This window comes from Eufriesea mexicana, unplaced genomic scaffold, assembly GCF_001483705.2.
Source record: "Eufriesea mexicana isolate 0111107269 unplaced genomic scaffold, ASM148370v2 scaffold2438, whole genome shotgun sequence".
Lineage (NCBI taxonomy): Eukaryota > Metazoa > Arthropoda > Insecta > Hymenoptera > Apidae > Eufriesea > Eufriesea mexicana.
In genome coordinates, this window is record NW_016910515.1 from 395,392 (window position 1) to 413,449 (window position 18,058).

General features: G+C 36.2%; 1 protein-coding gene across 1 annotated transcript in view; it reads left to right on the forward strand.

The window, feature by feature from the left end:
* prom (prominin) overlaps positions 1-18,058 on the forward strand; it is a 107,749-nt gene that overhangs the window by 77,814 nt on the left and 11,877 nt on the right. The window contains exons 12-13 of the mRNA XM_017903605.1: positions 1,153-1,155; positions 4,965-5,187. Coding sequence (XP_017759094.1) covers positions 1,153-1,155; positions 4,965-5,187 — 226 coding nt within the window. The remainder of the gene's footprint in view (positions 1-1,152; positions 1,156-4,964; positions 5,188-18,058) is intronic.

Here is an 18,058-nt window from a genome sequence, read left to right on the forward strand (position 1 = left end):
CTCTCTCTTTTGTTTAAAGTCAGAACTACCGCTAGTAGGGTTATTAACAACCCGGACATAGAAATGTATATTTCGTTGACTAGTTTGGCGTGTTTTAGATATTGTAGGTTAATAAGTCGATTGATTTATTGTCCTTTAAATTGTTTTTCGGCGTAAGAATGTAATCGCGTATCGTCGCATAGCGGAATTTACAACTCCCCAAATCTCAAGTGAGTTGACATCGATGTCATTGCTCCATTGGTTTCGCATCGATGAGATGGCGTTCATAAAATAGCGGAACATGTGAAATTTTCTACTTTGATAATTGATAATTGCGAATTCGATAGCGTATTTCAAGGTATTGAGTTAGTAATGGAGGACGAGTGCATCGCGATATAGTTTGACTTTTTTGTCAGTTGATCCCTAACGGCTGCAAATCCACAGTCATTTGGGCTTTTTATTTGCCTATATGTATAGCTACATTTATAAGTGTCTCCTCTAGTTCTCTATGAAGGATCTTTAGCACGTGAGGATTGATATTTCTGTTACTTTGTTCAAGTAGCTCATATTGCTTTCAACATTCGGGATGATCCATGTGGAGATATCGTGAATCGATGTTTCAGTTGTGTGCTGAATTTCCACGTATAACTGGTTCAAGTAGTACCTTATCCTGTAATTAAATGGAGTGGACATACGGTTGATCGAGGGTAGTGACATTATGTCCGAATGTGTTTAAGTACACTGGGTTTTGTTGGCACAAGATTTTGTTTAACCGGCAATGATAGTTTTGATACCTCATTAAGAATGTTGTTGATTGGACTAGAGCAAAAGGCACCGACTGCTATTCTAAGTGAACTATTATGTACGGAATCTAACTCATTTAGGTTTGTTTGACTACTGTGAATTTTAGATTGGTCGAGTTCGACACTTTTTCGCTATAGATACCGCTTGTAACGATAGCGTTAGCGAAGATGGCTAATCCTCCGCTGTGAAAAGTATCGTAGTTTTTATTTTACCTGAGCTATAGTTTTTAAAGTTTCTTCCCCATAGATAATTCGTGGTTGTAGTTCATCTGTTAGCAATTGTAAATTTTAATTCGATACGTTTGTAAAAGCTATTGCGATATCATTGAATAATTTGGAGTGACGTGATATGAACATGGCTGATTTGTAGTCGGTGTTTATGAACGATGTAATTATATTTGGAAGGAAACAATGGCTTAGAAGATGGTTCGTAGGCGGATAAGTTCTAGCTTTTCTATTAATCGATCGAGTCTGCTTTCTATCCCATGATCCTGGAGCGTACGATGAATTAACCTGGACATATGGATTAAATTCTTAATGTTGGTCATATATTCCTTGAAAATATCCTTTGGGTCTCCTTGATTGACAACATTCTTCGAGCAGCAGTTTTGAGTCGAGTGCAGTTAAGCTTAAATACGCTAGAAAAATTTTCAGTTGCGAGATTAATCGGTTTTACTATGCCCTCCATTTTGTCGATGATTCTAGTTAACCAGTGGCTTTCTCTGGCTTTTTCTTCATTATTTGTCTCGAATTCACTGCTTCGGTTAAAGTTTTTGTCGGCGGAGTTGCTCGGATCGACCTCGTTGGTATGTTTTCGTTGTTTAGTCGATCTTCAGTGAAAGTCTTTTGTTATAAACAAATGTTTGAAATAACATCGAATCGAGTGTTGCTTCTATGGTATTAGGTAAATTAAGTAATATAAGCGGCGAAGTGTCCTTTATTTCTGTTAGACAATTTAGTCTTTAATTTAAATTGGTTTATTAACTTTGATTATTATATTCAAGATTTCATTTTAACTATACACAATGTCTTGTCGACACGATGGTTGGATCGAGAAGACGGAACAAAAAAAACAAAAACAAACGGTGTGTATTAGACTCGTGGTCATACCACGTGACCAGGTCGAACAAGTACATAATACATTTAACAGGTGTCGCGATTAGCGTAGTATCGCTTAAAATACATTCTTCAGGAAAAGTGTTTGTAAGTTTTTAGATAACGTTTGCAAATAATTTGTTCCTTTTCGTTGTTTGTCTCGTTGTTTGATAGGTTTAATGATTGAGTTTGAGTTATACAGTTGCATTGTTTTGAAATATGTCCTCCCTGTTTATTTAAGTTAACACGTGACTTTTTTAGTAGGTACAAAATTTCTGTATCAAATGTTTGCATTCTTATGTTATTTCAATCTTCGTACGAAGATTTGGAAATATTCGGAAAATCTCGGTTAACGTAGACTTGACATCTGAAGCAAGGAGAATATTGGAGTGTATCATTTTTAGTAAAATATTAAACAGAGACCTGACTGAGGTGATCTCGTTATTGATTATTAGTGTTTCAAAGTTGCTTGGAAAATTTGTCTGGTGTGCTTTTATTACCTAGGTATATACGGTGTTATATATATTGTATACGTATATATTGCTCGATGAACGGGAAGTCAATCGGATAGCGTTGAATACGGTAATCTCCCCTGCGACTAGTACATATTTAGTCATATTTGTATCGCCTACAGCATCGATCAATAATGATTGCTTGTTCCTTGTCAGGAAATAAACTATTAGTCGTAGTTGATGCGTAAGGTAGGTTTTGAGTAATCGGTGAGGTATTTAGTTTTCATGGTTGTGTCACTCGAGTTAAAAGTCTCTTCAGTGCAAGGCGCACACTATGGTCCTTCCTATCTATCGCCCTCTGCTTGAAAGCAAGACAACTCAGTCGTTAGCGAATCGAATTTGAAGCGGAACTGCCAGTTTGCATCCTCCAACCACTAGAACGGGCAAGTGGTGGAGATCCTATTTTGGAGTTCGAGGGAAGTAGCTCTCGCGTTCCTTGCGACCACTCTCAGATTGCGGACGTACACGCATTTAAGGTTGTTACAAGTGTCCGCCATCTTTATAACAACATTTGGATACTCAATTATTCGAGCAATTAAATTGACAGTCGATTCAATGTGCGGATGCCTTCCAACTGCTGCCGAGTGGATGGCTAAGCTCGCTTCCGCTGCCATCCGATTCCACTTCGTTGATGACAGCTTCTCGTTACAGCGAATATCCACATAGTCCCGTATGTACACGTTTATTCCGTGTTTGGTCAGCGGGTACTTTCATCCGCGTACTCCCAACGAAATAAAATTTTTTTTTTATTTAAAAAAGTAGTTTCACATCTCAAAAATGTGACATAAAGATTTCAGATCAAATTTCACTGTCTTTATCGTCGTCTTTACAATTTGGAGCTGATATAGCCTGCAGTAGAGACTACGCAGTCTTGTAGAGCGTAATTTATGGTTCACTGAAATATCCGTCGCACCTTCTGCCTATCTTATCCATGAACAAGATTATGAATGTTCGTAAAAGTCACTAAAATGTAACAAGGAAATTTAATATTTCAGTGTCTTGAAATATTAAAGAACGTGTATGCAAAGTGCCGAAAAATTTCGACAGGTTTCATACCGTAAAAAATTACCAAAAGTCGCTCTTCATCTGGGAGTTAACGCGAGGCTCCTCCGTAATTAGCTTAAGTTTATTTAAATTAGCATTAGAGCATTCGACTATTTTTATCCACTAGTTATGTAAAGTTGACGAACGCCGCGGCGAGACACTAGTCCAGGATTGATTCCTATCAGACCCAGCGCAACATCCACATTATGTACATACATCCAAAATTTAATATAGCAGTACCAGAAATATTTACAATTACCTCGAAAATTATAGCTAAGCGGCAGTTATTGCTGAAATAAGAGTTCTTCAGAATTTCATCCTATATAACATTATTCAAAATCATTTTGATCGGGTCACGCATTTTGTAGTTTTTGTAGCATTTTATGTTTTATGCCAAAAAATTGCAAAAATACACTTTATCAATCTACCGTGATCTATATTTGTCATAGATACTACAATACAGCATTTTTTCACAAAAAAGGAAAAGATAAGCACATTTAGACCAAGGACTTGATAAATACCAAGAAAATTTTACACCTTTACTAATTTCGGTAAAAAAATTAAAAATAGCATTTCTCGAGTTTTTGATACAGTTACCTCATTGCGCTTTATGTTTAAATGCGTTGTATTTAAATGTAATGTTTAAATGCACGTTTAACATCGTGAAACTTCTTTCTTTAGAGTCCGATCGATAATGCATGTTTGACCATTTCTAAAATATTATTTCAAGTTTTGATTAAAAATTCGTAATTTACATTTATATTTTTTACTTACTTAATTTCTTCGTAACATCTTTCGATACAAAGAAGAATGCAATTTAATATGTTTGACCTAGAAGAATCCTAACTCGAATCAAATCAAGATTGTAGAATCGAACATTCTTACTAGTGACGTATAATTTTTCCACGCATATTTGTATTATTTATATTTATTTTTTTCATATTTTTCATATTTATATTATTTATATTTATGTCACATTTTTTTTATTCATTATAAGTACGTTATTAGTATATTTTTGCTTAATTCGATGAAATATCTGTAACAGAAACTAATCATAGTTATTAAAAATTTCTACAAAGCGATGTCAAGTCAGAATTATAAAACAAAAGTTGCTTTGGTATTCTTGCATAAAATACAACCTGAAAAATGTTCGTATACGTATATACGTTATATTGTATTGTAACACGCGCAATAACGCATTTACGTTCGAATATACTTGTTTGTAAAATCACGAACTGAATAACTTTATTCCAAAGCTCGTTATTTCAATTGTACATGATAAATTTCGGTTCAGCTACATCAACCATGTAGCCATACTTTGTCACGGACCCTACAAATCCGCGAAATTTGAATCGATAAATTGCAATGCTCGAAATGCTGCATACGTGATATAAAATTCTACTAATTCTCGAGAATTTCAACTTTATTTATTTACAACCTTTACTTATTTACAACATTTACAACCTTTAGCTCGTAACAAAATATTCACTTTTCCTTGAAGACATTTGCGTGATGCCAAATTTGATTACAGGAAATGTCGGGAGAACGAACCAGCTTACCCTGCTTTTGGATTAGGAAATACAATGAAATTAGAACAACTTACTGCATATTGGACATGGTCAAGCTTTACCCGAATCATATTAAAATTTAAATTCGAACTGAAGACTTTAAAAATATTTACACCGTATTTACGACAACAACTACATAATCTACTATATGCTTGTGGATTGAATTTAACAGAACATCGAGTTATGGTATTGTAAATATTTTATTTCCTTTAAATATTCTAAAACTCACTTGTGCAATCTGTTTTCCAATATAGATTTTATATAAATGTGTGTTTAAAAATGTTTTGTGCAATCTGATTAATAAAGTAGAGAAATTAAGTAGCACGTAATATAGTAGTAATAACCTTTCCACTACGCATTAGTATATTTTAAACCATCGGTATGTTTTATTCCATATATACTTCTCTCCTATCCTCACTTGAAACGATATCATTCTCCTTGCAATATTCCATCGTTAAATTTACGATACTGCTTAAAAGATGCTTCTTTACTTGAAAGTAATTTCTAAGTAAATACTTATTATATTTAATTAGTACGTGCAGTAGGCCTAGATTTTAATAGACAACGTTGATAATAATATAAGTAAATTGGTTTAAATGTTAAAATTTAAAAGAACAAATAATAGACAGAATCGTTATCATTCAATTTCTAAAACATTGAAATTCTCGATATAACAGATGTTCCCTACTCCGTTTCGCGTCTATTAATACCTTTAAAGCGTGAGTTCATCTAACAAGCGTAAACAGAGTATTTTTATGTCAAATTTTTAAATATGTTCGTTACCTTTATCGATATACGGATTTGTGTTACGACGCACGTGTTTGATTCGGAACAACGTATACAGTGATTCATATTATTCGTCCAAGGTTATCCTTTTTTTGCTTTTGAAAACCGTTGTCAATGTTTTGCATTAAGTTTTATTTTACAATGTGACTTTCGTGGGTGATATTAATATACAAAAACGATCTGTGATGTCACGACTATCGAATAATCTTCGGTAAAAGATCGCGATAGATAACTACCAAGAAAATTAGAAAATTGGAAATTTATCGTTTTCTATTTATTATCCTGTAAGAAATTTTTCATGCGATTTTCATTGACTCCAGTCATTTAACCATGCGTTTCGAATTACAACTTTACACGAAGAATATGTCCATTGTAATACCCAATGTATTTTTAACTTCGCTTTCCATTGAAATTGTACACGAATTAGCACTACTTCTCGTTACAACTTCATTCGTATCATCATTCGTGCCAAACTTTTATTATCGCTCGCAATTTTATATCCTAAATTCTTTTTATTTATGTCCATTCGTGACTATTACATCGTCTAATCGTTAGTCACTCGAGTTATCACCTAAGTGCGCTTAACGTCTACATTCAAATGATATGGTTATTTTTTACCTAAATTGACCTAAATTGCACGATAAAAAATATGTATTCTCTAACTGCATCTGTTCTTTCCAGTTTATAGAAATCACAGTCGATTAATTTCGTATTTATTGGTATTTTACTACTAGAAAGGCCAGTTCCATTAATATTTCAATGATATTCTGATTATTCGCTTTAACCACGTATCGACTTTATTCTAATGTATGTAGACGATGAGGACGTTATGCGAATATTTAGAACAAATGTATAATATTAGATTTGTAAGCGTTATTTTTATGATGAATCTGTAACCTTGTAGAAATTGTAAGAAAGAAAGACGTGTAGAAAATATAGTCGTATTTGACGAAACAGTGACCAAGTTCATGTACAGAGTACTCAATGGAGACGAGCTGCGTCTTTATGAAAGTTTTCTACAAATCCGGACCAAAAAGCTCATATTCTTCTCCATATATAAACTTTTTAAAGATATCGCTTGTCTCCTCCGAGTGTTACATCTCAATATTATAACTAGTAGAATGCGAATGTCTTTACAAAAATACTATATCAAAATGTGCAAGATATATAAAACATATACGGTACAAAATAAAAATGTGGAACACGCAGAGAACGCAATTTTTGCATAAATACCTGAAAAATGTTAATTTATTTATTTGCAAATATAAATCGATTTTAGTTCAAGTTACAGTGTACTACAATTGCTTTCTCATTTTTTACACGGCGTATTATTTACAGAAACGTATTTAAATTTACACCAATGTTATGCTGCTACTTCCAACTCCTTCGTGATGTGTTCGTCCAATAAAATTTTATTAATTTTTAACATTGTACTGAAATTCATATTTCTATTTAGGATATATGTATGTATGTAGCTTTAATTTTGCGTGCAATTTCGCGATACTTCATTTCCCAATTTTTTTACCTTCTTTCCGTATTAAATTCAAAAGATATAAAATAATTATTTCCTGTCAGCTGACGTAACAGCTTGATATTATCGCTTCTGATGACAATCAAATATTTTAGAATTTATTTTCATAGTAAGTCTCCACGTATATTGGAATACCTAGAAACACTTTTTTAGTAGTAGACGTTAACTTATTAACCGAAGAAGATCGTGGGCGAACTTTCTTATCTATTCTATTTTACCTATCTGCCATACAAAATGAGATATAATTGCATAAAATATTTTTAAATGTTTCATAAATTTCAACGTATATTCAACATAATGTCCTCCTAAATGTTCTAACTAGTTAACTAGTAACAATCTTCTAAATGATTTTCCCATAATGTACATTTACCTGGAATATCTTTATTCGTGTATTTTTCTTTCCTTTTTTTTTTCTTTTTGTTCTAGAAAATCCATTCACAGTTTATTATTAAGATATCGCCATGGTATATTTATAGCCATCATGATTTGTACTATTAAAGGTCCCTTTTTATGGTCTTCTACATCTGTAATTACCATATCTGTATTTAATTACTGTAGCACCGTGATTAAATGATTTGTAATAATAGACACTATTAAATGATTCGATGTAACTCACTCGAAGTCGTAATCATACCGCTCATTCTAAGATTCATCAGAATTTTATTTCAAAATTTCACTTGATTTTGCTTGTTCTTATTTGATGATTAATGCAATTGGATCAATGACACGTTTTCAATGAAACATGTACATGCAAAAGTCTATGCATTTATGCTGGATATATGCACTTATATCTATCAAAGGAATAAGTACGGCCCTGAAAGAATGTCAAGAGTGTTTGGGTTCATAATTAGAACGAAAGTGACCGCGTACAAGAAGATCGAATGTAAGGGATGTTTATGACAGAGTCGAATGCAAGTGAAGCATGAAGCCTAGGAATGCGTCTGAGTGTTTAGGATACGTGACCCATCGATTGAGAAAGAGAACGTGAGTATGAAAGAAGGCAGAGTGCAAGGACGTGAAAGAGTCAGTGTTTTAGAGTCAGTCATAGAGTTTTATGAGAGATAGCGAGTGAGAGTCAGCCGAGAGTTATTAACGCTTAGAATAAATTTTAGTTTAGAATACATCGCTTCTATATTTACATCGCTGCTTATTCTGTTGCCTGTCTAACATTCCTACATATATATGCTGGATATATGCAAAATATATATACAAAATATAAATGCAAATATGCAAAATAAAATTATATTTTTACAATACTTTCAGGAAACAACGATATTTTTATTCAGGTCTTTTACTTTAGTCATTTCCTAATGATAACTGCATATTTATTTATTAATGGTAATTGCATAGATATTCACAATCGAATTAAGCTAACAGAAATAGATAGAAATAAAAATATATCTTACATTCTTTTTATGGGTAATCATTGTTTTGTACAGGAATTTATTTTATCTACTATTACATTAAAAAATACCAAGAAATATCGAATAATTTTAATAATGTGTACGAAAATAACGGACAAACTTATCTTACCGCTCGCTGACAGACAGGCCCCGACGGTTACCGTCCAACGGACCTCATCGGCCGCCGACAAATGGATCGCGAAAACTCTGTGCTCGCGTAAACTCTCGATCGTTCCATAAACGATCTATCGAGTCCCAAAAGGGCCAAGTCTCCACGCGTGACGAATCATCGGTAGTTCGAGCAATTAAGCAGAGACACTCTCGAATTTTTCACCCATATTCCGTCGTGTCACACTTATTACACCCCTTAAAAATAATACACGTAGTATTACATTCGTATAAATTTTACAAAATTTCCAATAAAGATATTAATGGTCTGCTGGTGGAGCTCTGATCGTAAGCGAGGTATAAAGGAAGAAGGGGGTGAAAAAAGGGGTAAAAAGAGGTTAAAATTGGACGCGGGACACAAGCGCGATAAAAGAGATTAACGAATAAATAGGGAAATGGATGGGGAAAAAATGGTAAAATGGATAAGGATAACGATAGGAGAAATGAAGGAGGAATGGATAAAATAAGAAAAATGTTGATAGAAGGAAGAGAGGGTAGGAAAAAGGAAAGGAAGGAATGGTAGGAATAGAAAAGAGACCTGTGATAGGAGGTAGAGGAACAAGGGATAAGAATTATAAAAGTGGAACAAGGAGAGGAAGATAAATGGAAAGGAGGAAAGGAAAAATGGTGAGGGAAGCGATAGAGAAATGCTTCGGAAGAAATTTAGAGGTGGAAGCGGTAATAGAGTCAATGGGTAAAGGAAAACTTGAAAGGGGGGCATATATACGGATGACAACCTAACAAGAAAAGCAAAGAAAATACAAAGCGAATAAAGAAAGAAGGCAGTATAAGAAGGAGAGAAACGAAAAAAACAAGAATAGGATATAAAAAACTAAGAATTAGAGAAACTGCACGTCTGGAGTGAAAAAGATGGTCCATGTGAGTGATGGAATTGTGAAAAAGTTTCAGTAGAAGAAATATAAGAAGAACTAAAAATAGAAAGTGACAAGTTCAATGAGGAGGACACAAAAGATAGAAACGTAACATCGGAAAACATAAGACGGTTCAGAAAAGAAAACTTTTCTAAGAACTACGAAAAACCTTAAAGAAAATGAAAGAAGAGAAGAAAGAAGAGAAGGGAGGAGTATGTTAGAAAGCGAAAGGAATATAGAGAATGTGGTGGAAAAAGGAAAAGTTGATGCGAGAGGAGAGAAAGAAAAAGAAGGTAAATGCGATACAGGCGGAATGCGATAGATATAGAATGAATACCTGGGTATTAGTGTGAAACAAGGCCTGAGATTCAAGCTACAAGTGCAAGAAATGGCCCATAAGCGCAGGAAAGTCATCAATAGAGTGACGAAATTGACCAAAACTAACTGGAGTCTCAGACATAGAGCGCTAAGTACGCTGTACAAGGGAATAATTAATCACTTGGCAAGGACGGTGACAGATCACGGGAAAAGGATGAAGAACGTATGAATACTTTACAACGTAGAGCAACTGGAACCACATCGACCACCACGTAACGCAGTTTCCGAGCAGTTACGGGAATTTTGACAGTAAGTCCTTCGTTTTTGCAGTCCTTCGTGCTTAGCAAAACGACACTACGCGAATGTGGAGAGAAAGAGACCGTATGGCAAGTCATTCAAGAGTGCCCAACATAGAGTGCAAAAAGGAAAACGCTGAAGAATGGACTCGATGGTCAAGAACTCGCATAGCGAATAAAAGCTACGAAGCTGATATCCGAGGGCTCGTTCCATCATTTTCAAAGGTTTGTACGCAGCGTTCTCACAGCCAAGTAGAAGAGATAACGAGACAAACAGGATCGAAGAACAGAGCCAAGAGGATCACGCGGTGGGAGAAAAAAAACGCCGAGGAAGAAAAAGAAATCGGGAAAGAAAAGCTGGAAAGAAGAAGAAGCGCAAGGCTGGCAAACGAAAGACCAACCTCCAACGGGAGGAATCGCTGTTGACGAAGAAAACAGCAACCCGGAACAATGGAAACGAAAATTAACTAACTTGTGACCGTCGCCGCAGGCAGAATCTGTACACAAATACCGAGATGGTGCCAAATATCCTGGAGACTTAATCAAACGAGCTGTCTCCCGAAAGAGTAGGTTCATCTTGTCCAATGACCTTTAACGGCGAAGGCAGGGTTTTCCAGGCTTGCGTGTCTACCTACGCACACGTTCTCTGGTAGCGTCCGACGTAGAAAGTCAGTGTAATAATCTTCATTCGCGAAGTTTGTATAGAGCTGAAGCTCGAGGTCCCTCGTAGGCCCGAAACACGCGCACGATACCTGACAATACCCCTTAATATTACTTTCATTTGTCAAAACACGTGTGACGTTACTCTTATAATTGAAATAACAGTGCACCAGGAGAGGCAAAGAAAATTGGAAAAGATCAATCCGATCAAATCTATCAATCTAAAATTAAACTGAAGAAAATTTTAAAAGAAAAAGGATTTCCAGCAAACTGAGAAGAAGAGGAACGATATATCCGATTTATAAGAAAGAAGAAAAAGGGAAGGTGGCAAACTTTTGTAGCGTCCAATCAATTGAATTTCTCCAATTGTCGAAAACGCATTACGCGCCAACTTAATATTAATAATATTAGTTTATATTTTGCGGATCGCGAGTGTAAGTTAGGGGTAGATTATTTATTTTCACTAGTTTCTGGATATTTACTGTAACTAAATTGTACAATACCTAAATATGGACGTTAGCGGAGTATCGTCTCGAACATGCGTTTTATAGTATTTAGAAGATGTTTCGGTGATGGGTGTCGAATACGTACTGATTTTTAACTTCCTGTCACGTCTCATCGTGTCCTGTTCGCTGTTTCCTCGAGTTTCTTTGGATTAGTTAAAAGTAGACGTAAGTAGAAAAAAAAATAGAGTTTCTTGATTGGACGTGGGTGTGTAGGAAGAACTTTTGGTTGAGGAGTGGGAACTGCCAAGGAAACTACTTTTTGGTAGTCAATGACGTAATTTATAAGTAGGTGTCCGTCCGTCGCTTTAGCGGATCTGTCGCCCATGGGTTCAATCTGTCGGGTGTGGTAGTTATAAATTTTCTGTACTTTCGCATTTAGATATACGACCTAGTACGCTGAAAGGGCGGTGAGGCACGTCTAACCTTCGAAGTTACAGTCGTAATACAAAATAACAAAGTCTTTAGAATTATCGAAAATGAAAGTAAGAGTTATGCTATGAACGTAGACTCTGGGACGGAACAACTTTAGTCGGGTGATACTCGTTACTAGACACAACCTATATGTGGGATTGGAATAAGAACGGCCCTGGAAGAATGGCAGGTGTGTCTGGACCCAGAACGAAAGAGACCGCGCGCAAGAGGATCGATTTCAATGAATGTTTATGTTAGGGCGAAAGATTAGATATGCGTGCAGAGTGTTTGAAATACCGCGCCCTCCGAGGTTGCGTAGGAAAGAAGTATGATTGCGAAGGAAAGCCTGGGTATGGAAAAGAACAGAGCGAATGCTTAAATAAGGGTGCCAGGGCGCGGGCAGCAACAGTCCTTCACGGTCTTCAAGATAGCGTTTAACAAGAGACGAGCGTACCCGTAGCGGGTCTCTAGTTTGTAGCCAATAAGTATGTTTATTGTATTTTAAGAAGTAGTAAAACAACGTTACTTTAGCTAATCCACCCACCCCGATCCCGCATATATGAGTTTTACTCGAGTGTTTCGAATGAAAGCCTGAAAAGGATAATAGAATCGAAATTGCCAGAAAGTCAACTCGGGTTTAAAAAAGGAAGAGGAAATAAGCAGATGGATAGGAAAGGATGGAAGTTATATGTCTTCTTTGCAGACTTAAAGAAAGCATTCGATAAAGTGAAAAGAGAAGAATTAATGGAAAGGTTAAAAGAGTTAGGGGTAGAGAAGAACTTAAGGGAAATAATAGAAGGGATATATGACGAAGGAAAAAATATAACAGAAGCGAACAGTCGAAAGAGGTGAAAGCTTCTGAACAGAAGAAGAGGTGAGGCAAGGTTGCCATCTCACATTTACAATTTATTTAAAATTATATATTTTCACGAGCGAAAAAATTAATACATAATGAAAAATAGATTGGAAAAAAAATTATTAATTACGGATGGGACTCGATCCCTGGAGGCCTACAGCGTAAGAATTTTCGGATGTTGCCGTTAAGTCACAACGGCACTTGGTAATTATTTGAAATAAATCTGTAATTAAGCGAATAATAAAGCTTTAATAATAAATATTTCAAATACTATGGAGTCTGTCCTTGTAACGATACATTTTCTTAAACTGGATAACTAAATCTAGAAACCTGCAAAACTTTAACTAAATCAATGATTCGATGACTTGCACTTTCCTTGTCAGTCCGACGTTTTTCAATGTGCTCGTCTCGAATCTAGAAGAACAAACGCAGAAAAGAGAAGCTGGAGCAGTAATATGGCATTAACAGGAAGAGTGGAATTAAAAGAAATGATAAAGAGTTTCGTGGGATATATGCAGGAAAAGGAGATATATATATATATTTACATATATAAAGACGAAAAAGTTGAAAGTAATGGTATTGGATAAAGAAGTAAGAAGAGAAAGGGAACCTGGAGGATGTGAGAAGAAAGACTCGAAGAAATCAAGGAAATCAAGTACGCAATAAGATACATACTGCAGAAGAATGAAGAAACAAAGAAGCAGATTAATGAAAGAGGAAGGAATGCAATGACAGCGACAAAAAGAGAACAGGAAGTACAGGAGAGCGGATATTTTGAAATAATTTCAAACGGAGAATAAGAATGTTCGTGGTGATAGTGGAGGGTATAGCGTTATATGAAACCGAAAGGTTGGTTGAAACCAGGGTTGAAAATTAGAACACCACGCTACGTAACAGAGAAAGAGACGAAAAGAGAAGCATTATAGAGAAGAGCATTGAAAAGAGGAATAAGGTGCGAAAAAACAGCCGCGGCGAGGAAATCAAACGAGCTACTGGTAATAGAATGCATAAGAGTGATTGTGAAAGAAGGAAAGGATGAGAGGAATGAAAGAAATTGAAGGAAAACACTAATCGACTGAGTCGCGTTATCTTCGCGGGGAACGAATCGCGTGATTTTCACTAGAGCGAATTGCGAATCGGCTAAATCGCGCGACCCCGAGTCAGCCAATTAGCAATCGATTAGGTAGGTCATCGAACCTGCCGAAATAGATATAGAAAAGAGCCTTCGACATCCACGTTAGAGTCGTTGTTCTGTGATCTGTGCAAGAAAAATGTATGACCGATACGGACGCGTGTGCTCCTATGGGAGAAGGAAGCGAAAAAGAGTACGCGTCCGTGCGCAAACAAGATTGCAGTTTTATTATATTATTTTCTTTCTTTTCGTTACAATTAAGGTTTTCTATCTTTTTCTTCACTTTATCGTGTTCGTTTTTCGGCGTCTCGACCCCTTCACCCAAAACACAATTGTTCTTTCGACAAGGAAGAGGGAATTTACGTATAATATTTGGAGGTTGAAAATGAAAAGTATTTCGTTTTCGCATTCTACGATATAATAAAGTTAAAGGTGTGGTAAAGATCGGATTTATGAAGATTTAACTTTAAACTTTGATTATATTTTATTCTCTTGCGGTACAAATGCGCGAAGGCTTGAGTCTTGTGAGATGCGTTGTGAGATGCGAGACGATGGATTGTCGAAACCCTACAGCCAGGTTCTTATAGGTCCTATGATGACCCATTGCGTCACTCAGTCCTGCTTCGAAAATTGATAATATAAAAAATCTCTCATAAAAAAATCAAACTACCACAAAAGACGTAAAACCTCGAAGATCGAAAGTATTACATGTAGAAGGTGTGGTTCGGAGAACCAGAGGGACTCGGATTCAAATTAATAAAAGGTCTCTTGTTTCAAAAGTTTATTCTTCGCACGTTATTCTGTTAGTCCGTCCAGAGTCGTCAAAGAACTGAACTCTAGACACGCGTGCGGTTGTCCTCTCCTCGATGTTCGGTCTCGATCGTCATGGAACGATCGAGAGCTATCGAGAACGCAGAGTCGCCGCCATCAAAGTCGCCGATCACCGGGGTTTGTCCGTCGGCGGCGGTGGCTCTCTTACATATACAAGTAGAGAATAAAGTTTACAGAGGTAAAAGAACATAGATAGAATTATATGTAGGGTTACTGTTTAATTGGGAAATATAAAGAATAAGAGATGTTTTATTTTAAAATATATACAGTGCTGGACAAAAATATTGGCACAGCATGGTTGTTGTGGTACAAGTGCTTATAACTACAATACTAAACAAATTGATTTGAAGGAAAAACTTTTTGACATATTCTGTTCCGTCGTGGAACGAGGAAGACCCGTTACGGTCTTCCAACAGCCAGGTCTTAGGGTCGAACAATTCGGCATCGGAATTTCCCGCTCCATGCCTTCAGCATGTTTGACTGCTTTATCTTTTTTCTTTTGACTTCTCGTGTCGCGGAACACGAGAATCCTGGAAATCCCTAATTTAACGAAATTAGGCGACGGCTCTTAAGACTTGGCTGACAATAGGCCTGAGGGCTCCACGTGGTCCGCACACGTTGGAAGCCTCAGGCCTTCGCTAGGGGTAACAAACGGCCGATGGGGTCACCGGCGCGCGGGTGAACCCCAGGTACCCCACCTTGGAGGAGAGGGTTTCCTCCACTATCGTGGTTTTTCGGGGGAACCTTCCCTCACTCCAAGGTAACGGATTCGCGGACCAAGGGAACGCCCTTGGTCAGGACACTTCACTTCCAATCGAGCACGCAAGGACATCGGTTCTTTGCAACGACTTCCGAACGAGCGCTCAACGACATCGTGTCTTTCCAACGAGTTTCGAACGTAGACCGTCGTACAGGCGACGTTTTTCTGCTCGTGCAACTGAAACAGTTGCCCAATATTCATTTGGCGGGCAACACGTGTCGTAGTCGCGAGACGGCTGTACAACCCGTCCCTGAAACACGAGAGTTTAGATCGCGACGCGACGCGACATATTCATTTATTATTTATTCTAGTTTATTACATAGTAGAAGCAATAATATAAATACATTGATTCACGAAACAATAACAAAAATGCATTTATCGAACATTTTATGGGTGGACAAAAGTATTGACACACGATGTTAAATGTAGTATATCTGCATTTGTTTGAAAAATTTCCGATCGTCATTTTAAAATCTAGTTAGGTGACACCCCGATTAGTCATTTTTAACAACGATCATCCTAAACTTCAGTCGTTTAGCAACAGGCAAAGTAAGAAAATGTAATAATATCGAGAAAAGCGAAAGAAATGACAAATGAAGAGAGGAGAAATAATATTAAATTTGTATAAAATGTGAAAATCTTACAGCGAATTATTACAAATTGTTAACAAAAGTCGTTTTGCTATTAGAAGCATTGTAAGACGATTTATAAATCAATCAGATTTTGATAGTGCGAATCGAAGTGGTCGTCCGCTCACGTTATCTGTTAGAGAAAAACATAAAATTGTAAACGAAGTGAAGAAAAATCCTAAATTAAACGCCTCGGAAGTCCGAATGATATTAAATAAAGCATTGAAAAATAAAAAGAATAACAAAGTATTAAAACCTGCTGGATATTCTGCATGTGTTGCTCGAAGAAAGCCATACATATCGGGAAAAAATCGAAAGACGAGGGTTGAATTTGCCAAAGAATTTATAACGAAGGATTCTACATTTTGGAGCTACATACTGTTTTCAGATGAAAGCAAATTTAACATATTTAAATCTGATGGTAGAATATTAGTTTCGAGAAACCCAAATACCGAATTGGATCTTCGAAATTTACAATCGAGTGTAAAACATGGAGGTGGTGGAGTTATGGTATGGGGTTCCATGGCAGCATCTGGTGTTGGCGAATTAATTTTTATAGACGATATTATGGACAAATACGCATATTTAAATATATTAAAACAAAGTTTATTCAAAAGTGCAGAAAAATTAAATCTCCCGCGGAATTTCAATTTCCAACAAGACCGCGATCCAAAGCACACCGCTTACATCGTACGCCATTGGATCATTTTTAATACTTCTCATTCCTTAAATACAGCACCCCAGAATCCAGACGCGAGTCATATCGGACATGTCTGGAACGAATTGGGAAAAAGGATTCGAAAACATCGTACAATAAGTAAAGCAGACTCGAAGAATGTTCTTTTACAAGAATGGAATAAAATCGAGCCGGATTTTACAAAAAAGTGAGTTGATTCAATGCCCAAACGATTAAAGGAAGTCCTTAAAAGGAAAGGAGGGTCAACTAAATATTAATATTTAATTCCAAGTCATTTTTAAACGTTTTTATTCGAGTGTGCCAATACTTTTGTCCACCCATATATGAGAGGAGTCTTTATTTGGACAGCGCCACCCTGCATAGAGATCTATACTGCTTCGAGGAAACTGTCAGCCTATCGGTTTCGAGGCAGGACTGAGTGACGCAATGGGTCCTCACAGGGCCTATAAAACCCTGGCTCAAGGGTTTGACAAGACACTACCTCACAGGGCCTATAAAACCCTGGCTCAAGGGTTTGACGACGCACTCTTTCGACAGTCAACGGTCTGCATCACGCATCGTACAAGACTCAAACCTCCGCATACGTGTATCGCCAGAGAATAAAATATAAATCAAAGTATAAAGTCAAGTCATTATAAACCCGATCCTTTTTCCCACACATAAAATGTTCAATAAATACATTTTTGTTATTGTTTTGTGAATCAATGTATTTATATTATTGCTTCTACTATGTAATAAACTAGAATAGATAATAAATGAATATATCAAAAAGTTTTCCTTTTAAATCAATTTGTTTAGTAGTTATAAGCACTTGTACCATAACAACCATGCTGTGACAATACTTTTGTCCAGCACTGTGTATTTATTACGAGCTAAATGAAACTAACAATAAAAGTAAAGTATAAATTAACCTCTTAGGCACTGAGCACCACTATAGTGGCTTTCGCGGATATCATCTTTCTGTACGGCGCACCACTATAGTGGCTTAAGCGGATGTATTTTTTTGTACGACGCACCAGTATAGTGACTTTCCCGGATGCCATCTCTGTGTGTTTTAAGACGTATCATACTGAAATGTACTATTAATTGTTAGAATAAATTGTTAAAGTTAAAATGAGCGTTAAAATCATACTTTAATTTTAAAAAATTTTAAAAATAAATATTTTTATAAATACTAATGAAAAATTATAATTTAATCATC